A 19,094-nucleotide genomic window follows, 5' to 3' on the forward strand; every position below is an offset into this window, starting at 1 on the left:
TAGGGTGCCTTGTGGCAGACTGGAGTCACCTCCTGGGTGTGTCCCCTCCCCCTCCAGACTTGCACCCTGCGTTTCCAGCTTAGGCTCCAGTTTGCTGCAACCCCACTCAAAACAAGTGGGGTCAGACTGTGTAGTGTTAATATCTGAACATAGACAATATACTGTTCATTCTGTAATGAATGTAGACTTGGAGCACACAGTTTTTCAAACCAATGCATACAACCCATGTGACCAAAAAAAAAAAAGCAGCAAGAAAAGCACTGAATATAAACTAAGGGGACCACACTTGATTGACAAATTGGATTGTCTAGGCTAGCTGGCCTCCCCAGGCAGGTCTATTTTGAGTCATTTTAAGTAATTTTTCCCTGTAAAAAATATCTCCACAAACCACTCAGGTTGGCAGCAGGGATTCCAAGAGCCTCTTGTCACAGTGAGATGTGGAGTGTTCTATATTGGTGATGACAAATGGTAAGAGGGTACCAAAAGGAAAGGGCAGTAGCTACCACCACAACAGTAGGTACAGGTTTATTATAGTAAACATGATTGCTGCATGTAGTTAAACCAGGTATCTTTAGATGTTTTATACCTGAGGCTGAAGGGTCATTCCCTATACTAGCTGGTACATTGTTCCAGGTATGCTGGTGCTAGATGTGTCTCATCTTGATTGCTTTAAGATACCCACCACCTAACAAAAATTCATAGGCTTGTTTGAGCACTGGTCAAATCCCCCTCGTCACACCCATGACTTTTGTCAATTGTAAGGATGAACTAAGGATCTAACCTTCACTGCAAAACAGGACAGTGATTCAAGTTGATGGCAGTTAATTGGTGAATAAACTGGTTAAAGCAGCAGAGTCCTCCTGAGCATTAAGTGTAGGCTTTTGCCAGAAATCTGATTTTAACTGCTCCAGTACTGGTGTCCTATTGAGCTGGCTGTCTTGTCAAGATGGTACTTAATTGTAAGGTTAATAAGAACACTAAGCAGTAGAGTATCATTAGACAACTTTATTGCATATCAAAATACTGTAACAGTCTAACAATGTTTAGAAAGCAGACATTTCCCTCCACCTCCCCCCTGCAGAGATGCACTGATTACCATAACTAGAGGGGGAAAAAAGTCTAACAGTGGCAAGTTAGGGGTTTGGTGAATCCATTAAACACCCTTTTGAGAGCAGAAGCCCAAGCAACTTCTTGGCACATGTTTAGCCATGACAAAGCTGTAAGTTATTTACATTCCCCTCATGAGAACCTATGCCATCTGAAGTGCACCATTTTCCACTGCAATGACAACTATGCCCAGAAGTATTCCATTTCAAAAACCTGGAACACAATCTACTGAAAATCTCTAAATCATGTGCCAAAGCTAAACAAAAAAGCCACCTTCACCAGAATTCCCAAACAGAACTTGCAAGTGTGGGATTTCTCCATACTGCAAAATTACAACAAAAAGGTTTTATTGTAAAAGAGCCTAAGACTAACAGCAAGAAACAGGGGGAAGCAAAAATTCAGTGTTTATGCATCTCATTGGACATTGGTGGAGGCCTGAGTAAGGATTTACACAGAGAGATGATATGGACTTCCAGGAATGTGTTCATCACCCCACTTAACCACCAGGATGTATTCACCCTTCTCTTTAAGTTGGTATGTGACGCTGTATATGCGGTTGCCCAAGTGCTTGACCAGGATCTCCTCACAAGGCACCTTGGGCCCATCAACTCCAACCAGCAGCATATTCCGTCCTGAAAAAGAATGAAAGTCTTTAGTTCAACACTGCATTTTGCAGAAAAAGCCTTGCAAATCCACATTCTTTGCACAAAAGAAAGTGCTTCTTCCTACAATAGCTGGACACAAACCAGGTCATGTTCATTTCTTCACTGTACCTGCTTTGCTGCAGTCCACAGTGAAGGTGTTCTTCTGACCCACAAAGGCCTTGTTCAGACCTATTCCCTTTGCTGCCACACGGCTGGCATCTGAAGAAGCCCACCCTGGCACTGCCTGCTGGCTGGTGGCAATGCCACGAGATGCTGGATCCAGCAGCACAGAGGTGGTCTCATGCATGCTGTGGCTGCTCACCAACCGTGAACCTAAGAATGGAAAGACAAATACTGCTTTTCACTACTAGGCCAATTGTGCACGAAAATCCTCTTGATTCTATGGCCAACTTCATTCCAACTAGTTGGAAACAAGTTTGGCATAAGCCATGTGAAAATCTCCAGCACAGCTTGAAGTTTGCTTAGTGATGCAAAATTTGCCATTTAAGCCTACAACCACCAATTTCACAGCAGTAACTGATTTTCTTACCTGTAATTTTAGCCTTGAAAGGGCTGCCCACAATGTGGTAGGGGCCACCATATTTTACAGAGATCAAGTAGTTCCCAGGGGCCATGGGCATATATGTGACCTTGTAGCCATCAGTACATTCTTGGCAGTCCATCTTCACCTTTGAGGGGCCATCAATTGTCACTGCAAGAGCCCCAGTACCTGCAGTACTTGTGTTCACAATAAACTCGCATGGAGATCCTGAGGAAGCAGACAGCCTTTGTTTTTTTGCAACAGCCAATTCAAAACAGTAGTAAAGACTCCTTGAAGGAAACTGGAATTTCATTTATATTAAAAAAAAATTAAGCTTGCCTGTAATGCCTCCTTCAAGTCCAGCCCCATAAGCAGACACCATGCCTGGGTCTCCAGCCTGGCCCATCTCTCCCACACGGATCTTGAAGGGACTTCCAGGGATGTGGGACCCATTGAACTTCACATCAATCAGGTACAGCCCGTTCTCCCGTGGAATGAAACGCACTGCATACTTGTCTATAGCTGGAGGAAAATGTTTAAACATGCTTGCACAGAACATGTACATTCCCACCAACACTCAGAAGCTGGCTCCTTCAGCCACTAGGCAGTCCTGCCCTCCCTTATGTAGGGATACTTAAAACAAAAGGTCTACCTCCAAGTCCAAGAACCCCCTTCACTGGAAGTGCAGAAGTCCTACATGAGTCATGACCTGACAGGAGCATACATGTAACCCTCAATAACACTTTGGTTACCTTCATCGATCTCTGTAACACAGCATTCTTCCAGGGCTCCAGATGGGCTGTGCACCTTGGCATCAATGACACCCTTGGCACCATTCAGGCTCACTGCAAAGGAGGCTGGCTGGTTCACCTTCAGCCCAGACTCCTGCAGAAGATGAAAGTTTAACAACCTTTTCTGTTAACCCCCTCAGCCAAGAGGGAAAGGACAGGTATTTACCCAGTTACAAGGTAAGTGGTGATCTTCTGCACCAAACTTCATTGAGAGTTCTCAAAGCAAAAAGTCTTGCAGTACATTTACATCACACAGGAAAACTAAGCTTCATGTTTTCATGCTGCTAAATACCATGCAACCCCTTGCTTGGAAGAAAATACCATATTCTGCCTTAACAGTTAAGATTTCATAGCAGGCAAAGTCAAGTTACCTGAAGGCAGCTAACAAGGTTAAAGAGGCTTTTACTGGATAGAGTGGAGGGGAACCACTTAAGTAGACTGACAACTTTACAGTATGTACAGTTTTCTATGCAATAAGGTTAAGACAGCTGGGAAGGAGTTATGAACACAAGTAGCCTCTTGCCCTCTTTAACCCTTTAGCCTCTGCCTTAGTCTTTGTCTTGTACTGCTGGGAGCCTTTAGGACGAGGCCCGAGAAACACACACAGTCCATTATCTCAGAGCTTCCTGAACCACCCAGCAAAACAGCAGCAGCAGCCCACTCCATCCTCATCCACTGAAGTTATAACCAGAAAGAAAAACTTGATGTGACATTTAATAGGAACTGATGTAGTACCTTTGAGTTTCAATTAATCAGCAAGTATAGATTTCAGATTCTATAGACATTAGATTTGTGTCATGTCCCCCCCCCCCAGTCATTCAGATGCTCAGTTGACACTGAAACACTTGCACTTGATCTGATTAGACTTAATGGAAATCCTAGTTGTCCATATTGGTTTCCCAGTGACACTATGCCTTTAAAACATGTTTATGGACCACAGAGCCTACTGCAGCTGCTGAGTTGTGGGTGGTAATGGGTTCCTCTGGAACGGACATGTGCCTGTCTTTCTCGATGCCTCACCTGAAGACTGGCAACAGTTAGGCGACGAGCATCATCAGATGGGGAGGCCACGGGGACCACGAAAGGGCTATCCGGAATGTGTTCGTCATTGAATTTGATTGACACCTCATAATCGCCTGTTGGGGAAGAGAAAAGATCTCAGCTTTAAGTTGGAAATGAGATCACCTTTAATACATTATCTGTTAAGTTTTACAAAATAGGCTTACCTGGTTCTTGGACAATGTAAGACACCCCACTGGATCCATCTTTACGGTCCTCAAAGGCAATTTCAGCCTTACTGGGTCCCTCCACTGCAATAGAAAGGCCCCCAGCTCCTGCCTCACGGGTCCAGATGCTGAACTCCGCTGTATGAGGTTTGGGGGGGATATAGATGTACTGTAAATGCTTTGAATATCTATTTTAAGCAGTACTCCATATACATCTTATTCCCCCCCCCTTCAATACCTGGAACTCCAGCTTCAGCCCTCTCCAGCCCAGGTCCTCCAGCTCTGACTTTGTGTGCACCACCCTCTCCAAGTGGTCCCACAGTGAACTGGAAGGGGCTCCCTGGTACATGTTGGCCCTTGTATTTGACACTAACTGTATGCACACCCATCTCTGTGGGCACGAAGCGGATGCAGTAGGTGTTGTTCTCTCCCTCCATGATTTCCGCTTTGTGCACTTTGCCAGAAGGGCTTGTTACCTGTGCTGTCATGTCTGCAATTCCACTTTCTGTTGGTGGGGAAGATGGCAAGGTATGCTTTCATTTGGGAGCAAAGAGCAGCTGACAGTGAATTTGATAATAGAATGTACAAATTCACAGAACTTTGACCATTTTTCCCTTTCAACACATTTAAGTGAAAGTCATTTACACTGTTTTTGGAAAAAAAGGCCTTTGCATTAGAGAAGGTTTTGTAAGCAGTGCCATTTAGGTGGTCAGCTCTGAACTCAATTGTTGCCAGGAGCAAATGTGTGTAGCTTGACTTACCTGGGAGCTTTAGGTTGAGATCACACTGGCTGCCAACATTGGCAACAGAGGCAGCCTTCCTGCGCCTGGTGATGCTCTCCTTCATCCTACCCTCCCCAGTCACCTTGACAGTGAATGCACTTCCTAAAGTGCAGAAAATCCATTTTACATTTGATTTTTACATTCCTTTCACCCAGATTTTCTAAATTACAGAAACAATCTATTCCTCAGCCAATTTAAATGATAGCTGTTGCTTTAAAAAAGGTTTACTGAGATTTAGCCTGTGACTGTATACCTGGCACATGCTGGTCTGCAAACTTGATGTTGATAATATAGTTTCCTGGTTCAGTAGGAAAGTATGTAACCTTGCAGGTACCATCCTCCTGATCTTCTGTGTTAATGTCAACCTTGCTTGGACCTTCAATGGAGAGGCTGAGACCTCCATAACCTAAAGAGAAGATTAATTAGCACCTAGAATCTCTGTAAAAGCAATGATTATGCTACTGCTTCACCCTACAGCTTCTCAGCACCAACCTGCTTCTCTGGTATCAATAATAAACTCTGCAGGCTCAAATGTCTGGGCTTCTGAGAGACCTGGTCCAGACACCCGAACCCGGCTAGCATCACCAATCTCAGACTGGCTAATCATAACAGCAATGGGGCTGTTTGGGATGTGTTGTCCATTCTTCTTGATGTTCACAAGGTGTTCCCCTATCTCCTTGGGGACAAAGGAGATCCCTAAAAGGTAGGACAGTTATACAAGTCAAAACATGAACATGTATGTTTGAACTAAAATTTTAGTGATCAAGTATCAAGCAACCTTATAATACCTTGATCTGTCATGTTTACAAAAGTCAAACCTGTTTTGTAAGCTTCCAGTAAGCCAAACAGTATTCAAAATGGTGATGAGGCTTTATCAACCAATTTGTTAGCCCGTTGAGTACAATTATAACTGTACAGATCTGTAAACAGTAAAATAAGTAGTGCCCCAGTTTATGGACTTGCTGCTCACCAACATGTCCATTGCGCAGCATCTTCAGCAGACAGGGTTCTTCCCGGCCTGAGGGGGTGGTGAGGGAAGCAGTCAGCTGACTCAGGTCAAGCTCTCCAATGTCCAGTGGAATGTCAGCTGCAGACCCCACTTTCAGATGAGACATTCGCATTGAATCATCTCCTGGGGTACAAAAGTAAAGTGTTAATGAAACCGTAACAGGGAATTTGCACAAATAGACATCCTAATGTTCATTATGAGTTAGTGTCATGAGGATCTTTTAGATATTCCACTGTAAAAGTACATCTGAAGACCTGGAATTCCACTGTTTCATTGTGAATCACCATCTCAGAAAGCTACCTCCACATATTCAGTACTGACCAGTGATCTTTGCCACATAAGGGCTTCCTGGGATGTGCTTGTCATTGTATTTCACCAGGATACTGTAGTCTCCCGGAAGCACAGGAAGGTATGACACTGTGCAGGTTCCATCTTGATTGTCGGTACAACTGATGTCAGCCTTTGAGGGTCCTTCAATGGCTAATGATAGGCCACCTTGTGGATACAGTGTATAGCGTTAAGTACAGAAGATATTAAAACCTAAGTGTTACAAGTCAGATCACACACACAAGATTTGCTGTACCTTCTCCTGCATCCTTAGTGTCAACTGTAAAGATGGCTGGCTTGTTGACCATACCATGGATGAGTCCAGGTCCATAAGCAGTTACATGGCCACTGTTCACATAGTCAACATAAAACTGTAGGGGGCTTCCTGAATAGAGTAAGAGGAAGAACACTGACTTCAATAGCTTTACCACTTAGTGATTTAACAAAAAAAGTTCCTACTATTCTTACCTACACTTTAAGTTTCATTAATAGTACTGCTAGATTAACTGCTGCAACCTCTAGATGTATGGCAGCCATGTGGAACTACAGATTAAACACTAGTATTTTATGCTCTCAACCCACCTGACCAATTATAAGCCCAAGATTTTTCTGGAAGAGGCATTACCATGCTAGTTTACCTGGAATGTGGATGCCATCATACTTGATGTCCATCTCATGAAGGCCAGCCTCAGTGGGGGCATATTTCACAGTCACTGTGCCATCTTTGTTGTCAGTGATGTCTGGTTTAGCCACTTTTCCAGATGGCATACGTACATCACCTGGTGAAGGGGTTTTGGGTCAGAATTAAGTTCCATTAATCTAATTAGTCAGTAGACCACCATAACTAAGGCACCATTATCCATTTTGTAATCAATGGCTCTAGAATGCAGACTGAAACTCCAGTCAATTAGTTAAGTTCCAAATCAGCATTTAAAAGCATCCCTTTGCAAGCTATACCTGTGATCTCTCCTTTCTGGATAGTAAATGGAATGACCAGGTCAAAAGGTCGTAGTCCAGCCACATCCAATCCGTTTATGCCCATTGGTCTGTCGGTTGCCTGAAATACAGGGTTTAGAGGTCACCATCTAGCAGAAAACAAACAGCTCAGCAGCAAAATTCATACCTGTGAAGAGACAAGGTTAGTCATTTTACCTGGACCTACAATTGAGTTAAAATCAGTGCTGTATGGTGACATCAGTAATTCATGAGTACTGCCAGCTGAAGTGAAAGCTACACAAAACAACCCATACATTGAAAAAGGATTATAGACAGGATGGCTGGAAAGAAGTGGTATTAGATAAACCAATTTGAAGACAGATGGATGATTTCACCAACACTGAAATGAGTGACAAGCAAGAGGTGGGATTTGAGTGCTGGCCACCAGTTGGTCACCATGGCCCTGATGACAGCAGAGCAGACAGGAGACAGGATGACTGGTGGACAGACCAACAATTAGTGACCCAGACACCTGACAAGATGAATGACAACACACCAGCCAAAGGTGAAGACCACGGGCCTGAAATTAGCAGCCATATTGTCATGTATAGCCCATCACTGGCAGCAGGTTCCCCCCCCAAATATGTTAAGTTTTGGGCTGCAGGACAGAGCTCTGCAGTCAAACACTAAGCAAAATAAGTCTGGTTGAACTGATGCTCCAAGATGTAGGCCAAACAAGACAATGTCTGCAAGAGGACAACAAAAAACTGGTACTGATGAAAATTATGTTCTCAAGTACCCAGGGTTGACCCATACTGGCCGCGTAGGCATACTGAGGAACCTGGGTCTGCTGCAGAAGCTGTTCAGTTGGGGCTCCATCCAGGGCCTGGGCAACAAAACAAGAGGGGGGCGGAAATGGGAATGCCTGAGTGAAAGGTCATTATGTCCCAGTTCAAAGATGAAGTTGTGCTTTATTCCTTCAACTGTAAGCTGCAGGAAGAATGATGAGTTAATGTAGCCTAGGCACTGGAATCTGGTACACTGGAAGGAATCCATTTCACTAGTCACAGATTTTGCCAATCTAGTATGTCACCCACAGACCAGTCAAGTTGGGCAAGCTTTACAAAAAAAGTCAGTATAATTTGTCACACTAGTGATACTGCTCATCCCCAGACAGCCAAAATTTACAAAACTGAGCCATTAACTAATGCAGTACTTTACCATTTCAAACATTTGAAATTGTAGCTATACCAGTGTGGATGTATTTTCAGGTTATTGTATAGCAGCAGGATGTAAAGAAAAAAGTAATTAAGTCAAACATTTGCAATTGTAGAACATTCTCACTGTGATATAGTGCATCATAGCTAGTTTAGCAGCCACTTGAACTTTGCCTGTAGGCTGGAAGTTATATTGCATGCAAGTAAAAAATGTAAAGCTTTGCTGTATATGTACAGTACTACCTTGAACATTTGATCCCTTTAGGGGATCATTGTATAAATGAAATTTACATACCTGAAACTCACCTACTTTAATTCAGCTTCTTATTTTTGCACCTGCATTACTTTGCTGCTATATGCATGATTTCTTCTAATGTATGGAGTGGGTAATTATACACCTATTATGGCCACTGAGTGGTTCTGATTACATTTATTCAGAAGTATCTCAGAATGTAATTTTGCAGTCAAACATTCAAGAGGTTCAGACTTTCAAGCAGCATTGTATAAGAGAAATCTGATGGGCTAGAAACCTGTTAAACATCCTCTAAAAGGGTACCAAGCCTTCATTTCAGAGATCTTACAATAGCTGTGAGATCAGCTTCAGTAAACAATAGAAACAGCTGCAAAGCTCAGCAAAAGCCAGCCATGGCCAGCATCAGTTGACAGTTTGTTATGCATGCCACTGATAAACCTGTGAAACCTGGTCCAAGTTCTACAGCTGTAGAAGTGCATGGCTCCACATTTCCATTCCCTTCAAAGAACTGCAAAGAAGCAGCCATCATGTTTACTTACAGTAACCTGGAAGGGGCTGTTGGGAATGTGCTCTCCTCCAAAGCGCACACAGATGACATACTTCCCAGGCTGAGGAGCAGTGTAGAAGATGTCGAAAGTACCGTCTTCATTCTCCACGACATCCACATCCACTTCAGCACCATCCGGCGTGCACACTGTGCATGTCACCTTGCCTTTTCCAGCTGCCTTGGCATCTACTGTAATCACCGTCTGCTCACCGATCTGGATGGTTGGGCCAATTCCAGCACCTGAGGTATACCATACCAAAGATCATTCATTTAGACAAGTGAAACCAAAAGTACTTCAATTAACCACTGCCTTCATCCAGTGCCCTGTAACCAAACATGCATCTAAACTGGAGATGCAAAAATGCTCACAACTACATCCATTAAGTTTACAAGCAGCTAGTTGTCAATTTTCGGAGCTCAGATACAGAGGTTGGACAATCTGCAGCGCAACAAATGGAAACTGGAACACCACATTTTTGCGTACTCCAGTTTTCCAACACTTATGTAGTTAATGTTAATATAATTACAGCAACAAATCAATAACTCAAGGTCTTTTGCAATAAAAGCTAGAACTACCAAAAGGGCACATACCAGCCAAGTTTGCCAAAAGGCTACATAGTTAGTCATTAGTCACCTTTGCAGGAGACCTGAGTACATGTTGTACAGCCAGTTAGGAAGGGACAGTAAATGAGTGAAATGAAGCCAAAAATAAATTTTAAAAAAGAATCCTATGACTGGAGTAATGTCACTTAAAGGTCCTGCTCAATGGTCCTATGCCTTCTTAAGTCTAAAGGCTTTGAGGTGCATTGTGTCATTCATACTGCTTCATTGAGACCAACAGTATGACATACCTGCCAATTTAGATGGTACACTAATTTGTTCTACCAACAGACAGACACTAGAAAACTAGACACCACCACAAAGGATGTCTGTTCTGCTTTAACAAAGCAAGCAAAATTCCTGCAAGTCTCTGTTCTACAGGAAGTACTATCAAAAATGACTGAGCAGGACCTTCAATTACTGAATTAATGGCCTGAAAAAGTTCACATTTTAAATGACTGCAGTCACTTTAGAATCAAGTCCAGCAGTCTTGTAAAATGTTAAATGCTCAATGATGAGCAGTAGGGTTGCATACAGGGGTATGCTGTGCAGTGTTTAAAAAAAGGCCAGTTTCCTCTCCCAATAGTGTACTACAAACCTTGTTAGCAAAAAGTCTAAACAGGCTGGTGCCAGCTATTTCCATGCAAAAATAAAATTTCACAAAGCGCTTACCCAACCCATGACCTCCAATTGAGACTGAGAAGAGGTGAGAAGCAAAAAAGGGGCAAAAGTGAGATTGAAATAAAAATAAAGCAATAAGACAATTGTGCTCCAAAAGAAAATGCTGGAATGGAAACAAAATGTGACCAATGTGAGCAGCACTGCAGAGGTGACATGTCCGTGTGGGGTTTAAAAGCATAGAGGGTCTTCAGTATATGGGTAATGACTAGGGCCACTTTGCAATAACTATAGCAGTTCTGAAGTCAGAGTACTTTGACAGTCAAGCCTCTGGACAAAGAACAAGACAAATTCTATCTGAACTCATGTTGTGTTCACTTTTGGTAAGTATGCCACAACATTTAACTGCAGTGTTTACATGTGTCATCTGGTTAGATGAAATTATGCAAGAACAAAGTTCTCAATTTGAACAGCACCATACTAACATCTGATTCAGGAGACTCATTACTTTCCCCATTCTTTGGGCCTTTGTATACCAATTCACTAGTATAATTGCCAAGTCTCAAACCCTCTTAGGTTAGTTACACACCTGAGGTAAAAATAGTTACCTGTGACTGTGCACTTGCTAGCATCTCCAGTCGGCAGAGCCCTGATGCGGTATGGAGAGTAGGGGATCTCATCGCCACCGTATTTGATGAAGATTGTGTAACGGCCTGTCATATCTGGGACGTAAGACACCAGATATGTCCCATCCTGGTTGTCATGGATGTTGGCCTTCTTTGGTTTTCCCTCAGGATCCTTAAATAACCATTTCAGAAATATGAATTTAACTGATAAATTCTCACTTCATAATTTCATGAATTTGAAGAAATTCAAGGCAGCAGCTTGAGGATAGCAAGTCCAAAAAGATGTTTACAAAAGGACTATTCAAATCTGATCTGTTTCAGTGTTAACTTCATGAAGTTTAACTGGTTTACAGAAATACTAGTGTAAGCTTGAATTGTCATATTAAACATGTTGAGGTAGTCCTGGATTTATCTTACCGTTATCTGGACTGCAAGCAGTCCCTCACCAGCATCCTTGGCATCAATGGTGAACTCCACAGGCAAGCTGGCTGGCACCCCTGTTGTGTTGAGGCCTGGTCCACTGGCTCGCACCTTACTAGCATCATGGGTAGGCAGTACTTTCACCTTGAAAGGACTGAGGGGGGAGTCATGACTTAGTTTATACTGCAAGGCTGAAGAAAATGATCTAGCTACATATTCAGACCAAAGTATTACATTTGGTGTCATTACACAAGTTAATTTTGGCTTGTTTGGGAGCATCATCTTGACTGACCTGCGTGGAATTTCCTCATCTGCATACAGGATACTGATTGAGTAAGGGCCTTCTTTAGTAGGGACATAACTGATTGTGTGAGTCTGGTCTCCATTGTCCACCACTTCTACTGGCTCAACAACTCCTGGAAGCAAAAGGGCTTATTTGCAAGATGCTTCACCTGGGCAACAGTTATGGTACAAACTTGAACAGTCATTCTCCTTACCTTTGGGTCCCTGGACTCGGACTTTCAGAGGGGCAACACCGGCTTTGTTGGCATCAACAGTAAAGGCCTGGGGGATGTTGGCCCTGACATTGGTTCCCAGTCCTTGGCCCAAGCACTTCACCTTTGTGGCATCCACTGTGTCATGTACTGGTACTGAAAAGGGACTTCCTGCAAGCAGAACCACAGTACATCTAGTTAAAGTTCACCAGCTACCATTTCAGTGGATGTTGGTAAAGCCATCTTCAACTCCTATAGATGGAAGTAATGCAGTATGAAAGTAAGTCGCACCAGTGACAGGCTGTCCTCCATAAGTGACGTTGAGATTGTAGGTGCCTGGTTCATAGGGGATATACTCCACAGAGCAGCTGCCATCTTTGTTATCAGTGCAGGACATTTTTGCTTCAGAGGGGCCCTCCATTGCCAGTCCCAGGCCTCCTGTACCTGCTCCACTACAATAGAAATAAGCAGAGCTTTAATACACAGTATGCCTTGGGTTCAAGACCAGTGTTCACACATGTTCCATATCATCCCATCTTAACCACACCCAGGATTCACCGAGTCTCCACTGTGAACTTGTTAGGCTTGTTGGTGGTTCCAGACTGAAGGCCTGGGCCATGTACTCTGACCCTGGCTGGGTCACAGCCTTCTGCCACTGGCACTCTGAATGGGCTGTTAGGCACTGGGGCACCATCATATGCCACCTCCACACTGTGCAAGCCTATGTAGACATAAGGAGTTCTATGAACACATGCAGCCAAGATGACCCTTCCCTCCCTAAATTTCTCTTTTTAAGGTAAGCACATAAAACCTTGACTACCTTCTTCATAGGGTGTATATTCCACTTGGTAGGTACCATCACCAAGGTCCCGAATAAGGGCATCTGTACGGTTGCCTGAAGGGTTGTTGATGCAGGTTTTGATGTGATTCCCACCAGATTTGGTCAGAGCACGAGCATCCACTTTGAAATCGGTGGTGGCTTCACGGAACACTCCTTAAGATAAAATTTGAATTACCAACTTGTCTCTACACAGTAGTATTGCTACTAAAACTATTGTTTATTTCATTACCTTTGCCTTCCACTCCTGGTCCAAAGACTTTAACTCCACTGGTATCCACAGCGGGTTCTACCTTGATTCTTGCTGGGAAGTTTGGTACATCCTGGCCACCATAGCGGATAGTGAGTGTGTAGACCCCAGGGTACAGGGGGATATAGGTGATTGTGTAGGTGCCATCACCATTGTCCTGGATGTGTACTTCTGCCTCTGTACCATTGTCAGAGATTATCTCAATTGTAAGCTCAGCAGGGCCAGCATTGGTACAGTCAACCACAAATTTCCCTGGCTCTCCAACTTTGGCACGTTCAAGCCCAGGTCCTGAACAAAGAACCTGCAGGGAATGTAGAGGATAACATTTACAATTTAGGCATTCATTATAATGGGATCTCTCCAAAGTAGCTCCTTAAAATTTTAATGTCCTTATAAACCTTTCCTAATGTGACTCAACTGATCTTTACCTTTGAGGGATCAGTTGCAGCAACAGCTTCCAGTGGGAAAGGACTCCCAGGGATGGGTGCGCCATCATAAGTGAGGGCAAGTTCATAGCGCCCTTTCTCCCTGGGGATGAATCGGACTTGGCTGCTCTCAGGGCTCAAGCCTGGCTCCACCTTACTGGGCACAGCCTTGCCAGTGGGACCAGTCACTACAGCAGCAACTTTGCCCTGCCCTCCAGCTCCTTTGGTTTTTACAGTGATGTCTTGGTCTTTACCCACAATTAGTTCTGAAGAAAACAGAAGTTGGTAAATACCAAATATAAAGCAACTTATTTTCATAGGTATGAAAAAACAGAACTCCAGACAAGGAGAGATTCATCTACTTACTGTCACTGACTCCAGACACCTTGACCTTATTGAGGTCCAAAGACTGAGCCACTGCCACTGTAAAGGGGCTTTTGGGTATGGAATCACTTCCATAGGTCACATTAACAGCCATGTTACCCTAGCAAGACATATGCAACTTTGATCAAGCACTCAACCCATTTAAAATGTGCTAATGCTTGCAGAACATTTTACATGGTAATTTAGATCACCAACCTGTTGCACAGGTGTATACTTGACAGTGTAGGTGCCATCATGATTATCAGCTATTTCAAAGTCACGGACAGCTTCTCCTTTGGTAGGCCCAGAGAACTGGGCATCCAGTTTGGCTTTGCCTGCTCCTTTTGTGCTCACTGTGAAGTGTGTGGGCTTGTTCAGCTCAACACCTGACAAGGAGAAATGACACTTTAGAAGGGGTAGGCACATTTACCACCATGAAAGATTTACCTACTTATTTTTTGCAATAAAGATTAAAGTGGGAGGAATGGGCAGCACAGAGGAATTTGCAACACAGGCATGTATGTAAATACAGTTGGTGTGCCATTTAGCGGAGGAAAAAAAATCCTTACCAGTCCTGGTAAGCCCTGGCCCCTCTGCTTTGACTTTGCTAGCATCATGGGAAGGATCTACCTTGATCCTAATGGGAGTCATTGGAATGGCCTGGAAACCAAGACCATCCATTACCCACATCTGATAAGTACCAAGATGTTGTTAAACATTGGTGCCATCTCCCTTACCTGATCAGCAAACAAAACCATGATAGTGTAGCTTCCAGCACCAGGGGGTGTATATTTGACAGTGAAGGTGTCATTATCATTCCGTATGATGTCAAAGTCAATGTCTGCCTCAGCAGGTCCCACCACTCCAGGGGCACACTTAATCCCAATACTGATGTCTCCTGCATTTAAAAAAAACCTGCACTTAATTTCTTCATTACTAGCATTTTAGCAGAATTTGTTTCAACACTAGTATTTTCCAGCAAATGTTTATACAGTTGAGCTGTGAAACCAGTGTAGTTTTGCCATTTATACATGTTTCCCTATGTAAAGGGAAATCAATTATATACACCATTTTATTCAATACAATGAATAGTCATTTCACTGCCACAATTAGTATTTTATTCAGCAAGACTCATACCACATGGATCCTATGCTTCTTGCACAACTTCTGTATATGCATGCATACTTCTAAATCACACTGTTACAATAAATCTAACTGCTAAAATGGACTCAATACCATCCTTAAACTGCTTCTTGTAATACAAACCCCCTAACACCATCATGAAAGTCAGTCTCAGCCCCCTCACAAAGACAATTTGCCTGATAGGGTGATTTTAGGCAAACATTACACCCGAGACATTAGGCAACGATTGTATTTAATACCCGAGGCATACCTTGGCCAGCTTCTGCACAATCCACTGTGAAACAAGTTGGTTCAAAAGCCTTCAGACCTGTCTTTGCCACTCCAGGACCAGACACTTTCACTTTGTTAGGGTGACATCCTGCACCAACACTCATCTACAAAGACAACACATTCAGAAGATATCCCAACATTTGAAGTTGAACACATCGGGAAGTTAAACCAACCCTAAAGGGGCTCTCTGGAATGTTGACTCCTCCCCAGGATGCCATGACTGTGTGTTTGACAGGTCTGCGAGGTGTATAGTTGCAGCTGTATGTCCCATTGCCATTGTCCTTCACTTGCACAGGCACTTGGTTGCCTTCACCATCCTAAGATTGAACACATTCAAAAGCACAATTTAATGCAGCTTTTGTCAAGGAGCCCCAGATTGAAAAGTTTTATATTCCATCCTTACGTACTTGGGCCTGTAACTTTAGTGGTGCTTTACCCCCAAGTTTAGCATCCACAGTGAACTCTGCAGTTTGTCCCACAGCCAGCCCACTACTCTGGAGACCAGGGCCATAGGCTTTTACCTGAATGACAAACAAGATGGTTCTTGTGTGTTTGAACACTTAGTGACACCATGAACAATTAAGGATGACAGCCATATGTTAATTCTAAAGATTTTCTTCAGTTTACCTTGTCTGGGAAGAAGTCTTTTCCAGGAGCTTGCAGGATCTCAGCCATGAAGGGGCTATGCTGGATATCCTCATTGTTACAAAGGACATGTACTGCATACTCTCCAGCTTCCATTGGCCAATATCGCACATCACATGAACCATCACCTTTGTCATCACACTCAATCTTTGCCTGAGAAGGTCCTTCCACAGAGAAACCTGCAAGGAAATTGGGGTAAAGAGCCAGTGTGCATCACAAGGCAAGCAGTCAGGTCTGAAGAATGTTTTTCCCCCAGCTTTTGTTGGGGGGGTGCAGAGAGAAGAGAAAAAAAAAAAGTTACCTAGTGTGCCAACATCATCCCCAATGGCCTCTACCACAAAGTCAGCAGATTTGCCTACTACACCACTCTCCAGCCCCGGGCCCCATGCCCGCACTTTCTGGGGTCCAGCCTCTGTCCCTACTTTTACCTCAAATGGGCTGAGAAAAAGAAAGATTCCAAAGTTATTCATATGTAGAATTAATGTCTGCTGAAAACTGTTTTCCAACTGAATGGACCAATTTCCACCCTTTGCTCCTTGACCCAAAAAGTTACCTGCGTGATATCTGTTGTCCACCCCATGTGATTGTGATGACATAATGTCCTGGTGTGGTGGGGTAATACTCATAGCTGTATACTCCATCACCCAAGTCTTTCTGCTTGCAAGGCTCCTCAAGGCCTTCTGAAGACCAAAAAGGTAGTCACTTTTTTTTTTTTAAAGTACATGATCAATCCCATCCTGCTTGATTTGTATGGAACTTTTCATTAACATTCTTAAAGCCATTGTTAGAAGTTAAGCAGCAAATAGGAACTGAAACTTATTTTAACCACATTATACCCAGTTTGAGGTAATATTGCTAATTGCAGAATACACAGAACAGTGGCAGATTGAGAACATATGGGATATGCCACCATAAAACACTTGTACAGGAATACATTTGAACCATGTTTAAAATTTCTCCATAAAGTATTCCTAAAACAATATGCTGTGCAATCCTGTACATAATACAAAAGCACATGGATGAAGTAAAGATGCTGCTGAGAGGGTATCATAGGTCACCCAGGACAGGGTTGATGTAAGCAGACTAGCAGTTTGTGTGTTGGCAATTTTTGCACATTTCCCTCCCTGAAAGAATTAAAGTTGAGGCAGTCAAAAACATCCAAGATGCTACTTCACTTTAAGTAGTTCATATACACTGAGATGATTGTCAATGCAAGATGTTAAATCACAACCAACTGTACTATAGCCACAGAGCTGTACATCCCTCTTCAGTGGAGAAGAGCTGTATCAACTTACTTGGTCCCTTGATTGAGACTTTCAGGTCTCCTGTGCCAGCACCCTTTGTGTAGACTTTAAAGTCTGCAGTCTCCTTAATACGCAGTCCCTTGGGCTGGAGACCACGTCCAGTTGCTCTACACACACTTGGATTACAAGCTGTATCAGAACAAAAAGGAATGTATGAGCTGCTTCATACTATAATCTTGTGCCCATATGGGGACCTACAGACTGAAATGCTTATGTTATCAATGCACTTTGCATTCTGAAAACAAAAAGGATTGGTTGAAGCTTACAGGAGTCTAATTCCATGCATATAATATGTCTGGCAATGCAAGACTCACATTAATACAAAGTAGCTCCCTTCAGTTTCCACTAAGCAGATTGCTTAAAGCAGGAAGCAGAAAGGAGGCAGATAAGCACTATAGTCACTTATCTTTCTAAGCAGTAGCTGGACCCATCATTCTCTTAGTGATGAAATTTGACAGTTCAGTTTCCAAAATAAACCCATTTATACATTGAGATTCATAGTGAAGAAGGAATAGGGGACTGGGGGGGTACACTGCCATTGGGCTAACAGGAATTTAACTGACAAGATGTGGAATTTTAGTTCACACACACAAATGCTTTATCAAAAAACATTTAAGTTAATTTCAGAGATCAGAGGAAAACATGCAGCATGCAAAAGGTACCAAACAGAGATCCAATGACACAGGAAAGGCATCAGAAGCCAAGAAGCTGATCCAAAGGAACACCAAGTGATCAGTGATGTATGCATCTATCAGGATAAGGAAAAAGAGTAAGAAGGAAGCTCTGGAAATCCAGAAACACAGGAGCTTTAGCAAAATAGACTGAAGGTTTAGCTTTGACAGGTGTTGAAAGACTAAATGAGACTGTTTGCCAAAATTCAAGCCAAATACCAAGTAGACTAAGGTATTGTGCAACTTCAGGGCAGGTTCCTACAGATTTACCCTTGATATGCAACTCTACACCTGTAATGACAAACATCTGATCCAGATGTCTCCAGTACTTTAGGTGTGTTTCTGCATTGCAAAATCAGCTGAAACTGCCTGTTCTTGAATAAGGTTGCTTAAGCCAATCAAGTCTTCAACATTAAGGTTTGGCCCAAATGCATAGGACTCAGGAATCTTTCCATTGCCCCCAACCCAAATCTTACCTTCTCCCACTGTGACAGTGTAGGGGCTCTTAGAAATTGCTCCTCCAGCAAATGTGATGTAAACTGTATGTGGCCCCTCCTGGATAGGCTTGTAGGTACAGCGGTAACTGCTGTTTCCCTTGTCCTCAATTACACATGGGACAGTATCCTTCTTTCCACTGGGGTCCATTATCACTACCTCAACCTCACCCACTCCTGCTCCTAGAGAAATAAGAAATAAAAAAAGGTTCAATAAAAAACAGCCATACCCACTAGATTATGAAGGGGGAAGAATACTAAGTTTGCTTAAGGATGTACAGGCAATAGGTCATCTTCAGCAATACCTGCTGTGTAGGTGTCAAAGTAAGTGGCTTTGTTAGCAATGTTTCCTGTAGGCTCCAGGCCAGGCCCCTGGGCAGTAACCTTGCTGGCATCTCCTTGTGCCATACCCACATCCACCTCAAAAGGACTCTTGGAGATGTGTTGTCCAGCAAACAGCACAGTCACCTAAAAAGGTGATCAGGTAAGGTGGGTGTGGGCACAACTGTCTCCAATGGGATTGTAGCTTCAAATTTACTTTGCTACCAGATTG

At 43.2% G+C, this 19,094-nt stretch overlaps 1 protein-coding gene across 4 annotated transcripts in view; it reads right to left on the reverse strand.

Moving 5' to 3' along the window:
• Positions 1 to 990: 990 nt before the first annotated feature.
• Positions 991 to 19,094, reverse strand: part of flna (filamin A, alpha (actin binding protein 280)) — a 32,417-nt gene continuing 14,313 nt past the window's right edge. Inside the window, exons 8-48 of one of the 4 annotated variants that reach the window (XM_018725592.2) lie at positions 18,847 to 19,009; positions 18,524 to 18,724; positions 17,368 to 17,505; positions 16,626 to 16,752; positions 16,374 to 16,510; positions 16,055 to 16,251; positions 15,835 to 15,948; positions 15,601 to 15,744; positions 15,408 to 15,531; positions 14,752 to 14,912; positions 14,584 to 14,674; positions 14,231 to 14,400; positions 14,018 to 14,135; positions 13,655 to 13,917; positions 13,209 to 13,527; positions 12,959 to 13,132; positions 12,697 to 12,859; positions 12,430 to 12,590; positions 12,142 to 12,309; positions 11,937 to 12,060; positions 11,642 to 11,798; positions 11,207 to 11,396; positions 10,653 to 10,676; positions 9,373 to 9,620; positions 8,163 to 8,249; positions 7,385 to 7,484; positions 7,066 to 7,206; positions 6,684 to 6,812; positions 6,422 to 6,595; positions 6,062 to 6,223; positions 5,584 to 5,787; positions 5,345 to 5,497; positions 5,071 to 5,193; positions 4,548 to 4,814; positions 4,310 to 4,447; positions 4,104 to 4,219; positions 3,045 to 3,177; positions 2,632 to 2,808; positions 2,302 to 2,520; positions 1,881 to 2,084; positions 991 to 1,739 (exon numbers count right to left, since the gene is read on the reverse strand). In XM_018725592.2, coding sequence (XP_018581108.1) covers positions 1,555 to 1,739; positions 1,881 to 2,084; positions 2,302 to 2,520; positions 2,632 to 2,808; positions 3,045 to 3,177; positions 4,104 to 4,219; positions 4,310 to 4,447; positions 4,548 to 4,814; positions 5,071 to 5,193; positions 5,345 to 5,497; positions 5,584 to 5,787; positions 6,062 to 6,223; positions 6,422 to 6,595; positions 6,684 to 6,812; positions 7,066 to 7,206; positions 7,385 to 7,484; positions 8,163 to 8,249; positions 9,373 to 9,620; positions 10,653 to 10,676; positions 11,207 to 11,396; positions 11,642 to 11,798; positions 11,937 to 12,060; positions 12,142 to 12,309; positions 12,430 to 12,590; positions 12,697 to 12,859; positions 12,959 to 13,132; positions 13,209 to 13,527; positions 13,655 to 13,917; positions 14,018 to 14,135; positions 14,231 to 14,400; positions 14,584 to 14,674; positions 14,752 to 14,912; positions 15,408 to 15,531; positions 15,601 to 15,744; positions 15,835 to 15,948; positions 16,055 to 16,251; positions 16,374 to 16,510; positions 16,626 to 16,752; positions 17,368 to 17,505; positions 18,524 to 18,724; positions 18,847 to 19,009 — 6,588 coding nt within the window. In that variant the 3' untranslated portion in view covers positions 991 to 1,554. The remainder of the gene's footprint in view (positions 1,740 to 1,880; positions 2,085 to 2,301; positions 2,521 to 2,631; positions 2,809 to 3,044; positions 3,178 to 4,103; positions 4,220 to 4,309; positions 4,448 to 4,547; positions 4,815 to 5,070; positions 5,194 to 5,344; positions 5,498 to 5,583; positions 5,788 to 6,061; positions 6,224 to 6,421; positions 6,596 to 6,683; positions 6,813 to 7,065; positions 7,207 to 7,384; positions 7,485 to 8,162; positions 8,250 to 9,372; positions 9,621 to 10,652; positions 10,677 to 11,206; positions 11,397 to 11,641; positions 11,799 to 11,936; positions 12,061 to 12,141; positions 12,310 to 12,429; positions 12,591 to 12,696; positions 12,860 to 12,958; positions 13,133 to 13,208; positions 13,528 to 13,654; positions 13,918 to 14,017; positions 14,136 to 14,230; positions 14,401 to 14,583; positions 14,675 to 14,751; positions 14,913 to 15,407; positions 15,532 to 15,600; positions 15,745 to 15,834; positions 15,949 to 16,054; positions 16,252 to 16,373; positions 16,511 to 16,625; positions 16,753 to 17,367; positions 17,506 to 18,523; positions 18,725 to 18,846; positions 19,010 to 19,094) is intronic. The other 3 variants (XM_018725594.2, XM_018725593.2, XM_018725595.2) reach the window with 3 other exon arrangements.

The sequence above is a fragment of the Scleropages formosus genome, chromosome 22, assembly GCF_900964775.1.
Source record: "Scleropages formosus chromosome 22, fSclFor1.1, whole genome shotgun sequence".
NCBI lineage: Eukaryota > Metazoa > Chordata > Actinopteri > Osteoglossiformes > Osteoglossidae > Scleropages > Scleropages formosus.